The following is a 1,060-nucleotide window of genomic DNA, read 5'->3' as shown; positions in this document are numbered from 1 at the left end:
TTGGCGGGGGCAACAAAGGTGGCCCCCCCTAGCCAGGAGAGCACAGGGCCACGGGCACAAAGCCCATCCTCGCATCCCAGCAAAAAAGACGCCCGAGCGTGGCGTTTACTCACGCTGACGTTGAGCTTGCTCAGGTAGAAGTCCAGCAAAGCAGCGCTGACCTCCACAGCTCGCTGCCGCTCGTGTTCCTTGCTCGACTTGATCCAGGGGCCTAAATGCTACGGAGGGGAGGGGGGAGGCATCGGAAAGGAGAACAGAAGCTCAGCTGCTTCGTGTCCTTCAGCTCAGCCACCCGCGGGGCACACGTGGGCTGTGGGAAACTCGTCCCAGACCCATCCTAGCTCATGTGCAGCATGACCCAGGGGCTGTGCATCCCACCACCCCGCTAGAAGAGACCCACAGCCACCCTCCTCGGGTGGGCAATGCCCTCCACACCTCTGCCCAGCATGAGCAAACCCACCAGAGCATCCTCCTGCCTCTGCAGGGGTCCCGCTGGACCCCACACCCCATGGAGAAGGCAGGACCAGTCCCACCAGCTATCCAAAGCTGTCTCTGCTTTGAGACCCTCGGGTTGGGCACCTGGGCTTCTCCCCAGAGAACCAGGACAGCCGGGCTGCACCTACCGCAAACATGTCCTGCAGCCCGTGGGGGGTCAGGTTCCTCTGCAGGAGACTCTTGAGCAGGTCTTTAAGGGCACTGATGGTGTCAGCAAACAGCCCCTGAGGAGGAAAGGGACGATCAAGAGCTATGCAAGTGGTGGACCACCACGGGTGCTTCACTACAGACTTTGCAGAAGGGAATTTGGTCTTTCTCCCGCTTGGGGATAAATCCCACCAGAGAGCCCAGTCTGAATGAGCCCTTTGAAGACACTCACAGTTTCCTTCCAGGACTTATTTGGGGATAAAATAAGAACTACAAAGCTTCGCAGTGTGGAAGCAAAGGAGAAAAGGACTGTTAACTGGGATTTTTGGGCCAGATGCCTGCGAACACTCACTGGGCACAGGCAGAGCCCCAAGGTCCTGCTCTGCAGCTCACCTCGAGGGAGCCGCAGCCGTGGCGG

General features: G+C 59.2%; 1 protein-coding gene across 1 annotated transcript in view; it reads right to left on the bottom strand.

Annotated features, from left to right (window-relative positions):
- LOC104271350 (maestro heat-like repeat-containing protein family member 1) overlaps window positions 1–719 on the bottom strand; it is a gene marked incomplete at its 5' end in the record, with an annotated part of 5,002 nt that extends 4,283 nt beyond the window's left edge. Inside the window, 2 exons of the mRNA XM_009865985.1 lie at window positions 114–218; window positions 624–719. Coding sequence (XP_009864287.1) covers window positions 114–218; window positions 624–719 — 201 coding nt within the window. The remainder of the gene's footprint in view (window positions 1–113; window positions 219–623) is intronic.
- Between the last annotated feature and the right edge of the window lie 341 nt (window positions 720–1,060).

Source organism: Apaloderma vittatum, unplaced genomic scaffold, assembly GCF_000703405.1.
Source record: "Apaloderma vittatum isolate BGI_N311 unplaced genomic scaffold, ASM70340v1 scaffold32133, whole genome shotgun sequence".
Classification (NCBI taxonomy): Eukaryota; Metazoa; Chordata; class Aves; order Trogoniformes; family Trogonidae; genus Apaloderma; species Apaloderma vittatum.
This window is presented reverse-complemented; position numbering and strand designations above follow the sequence as displayed.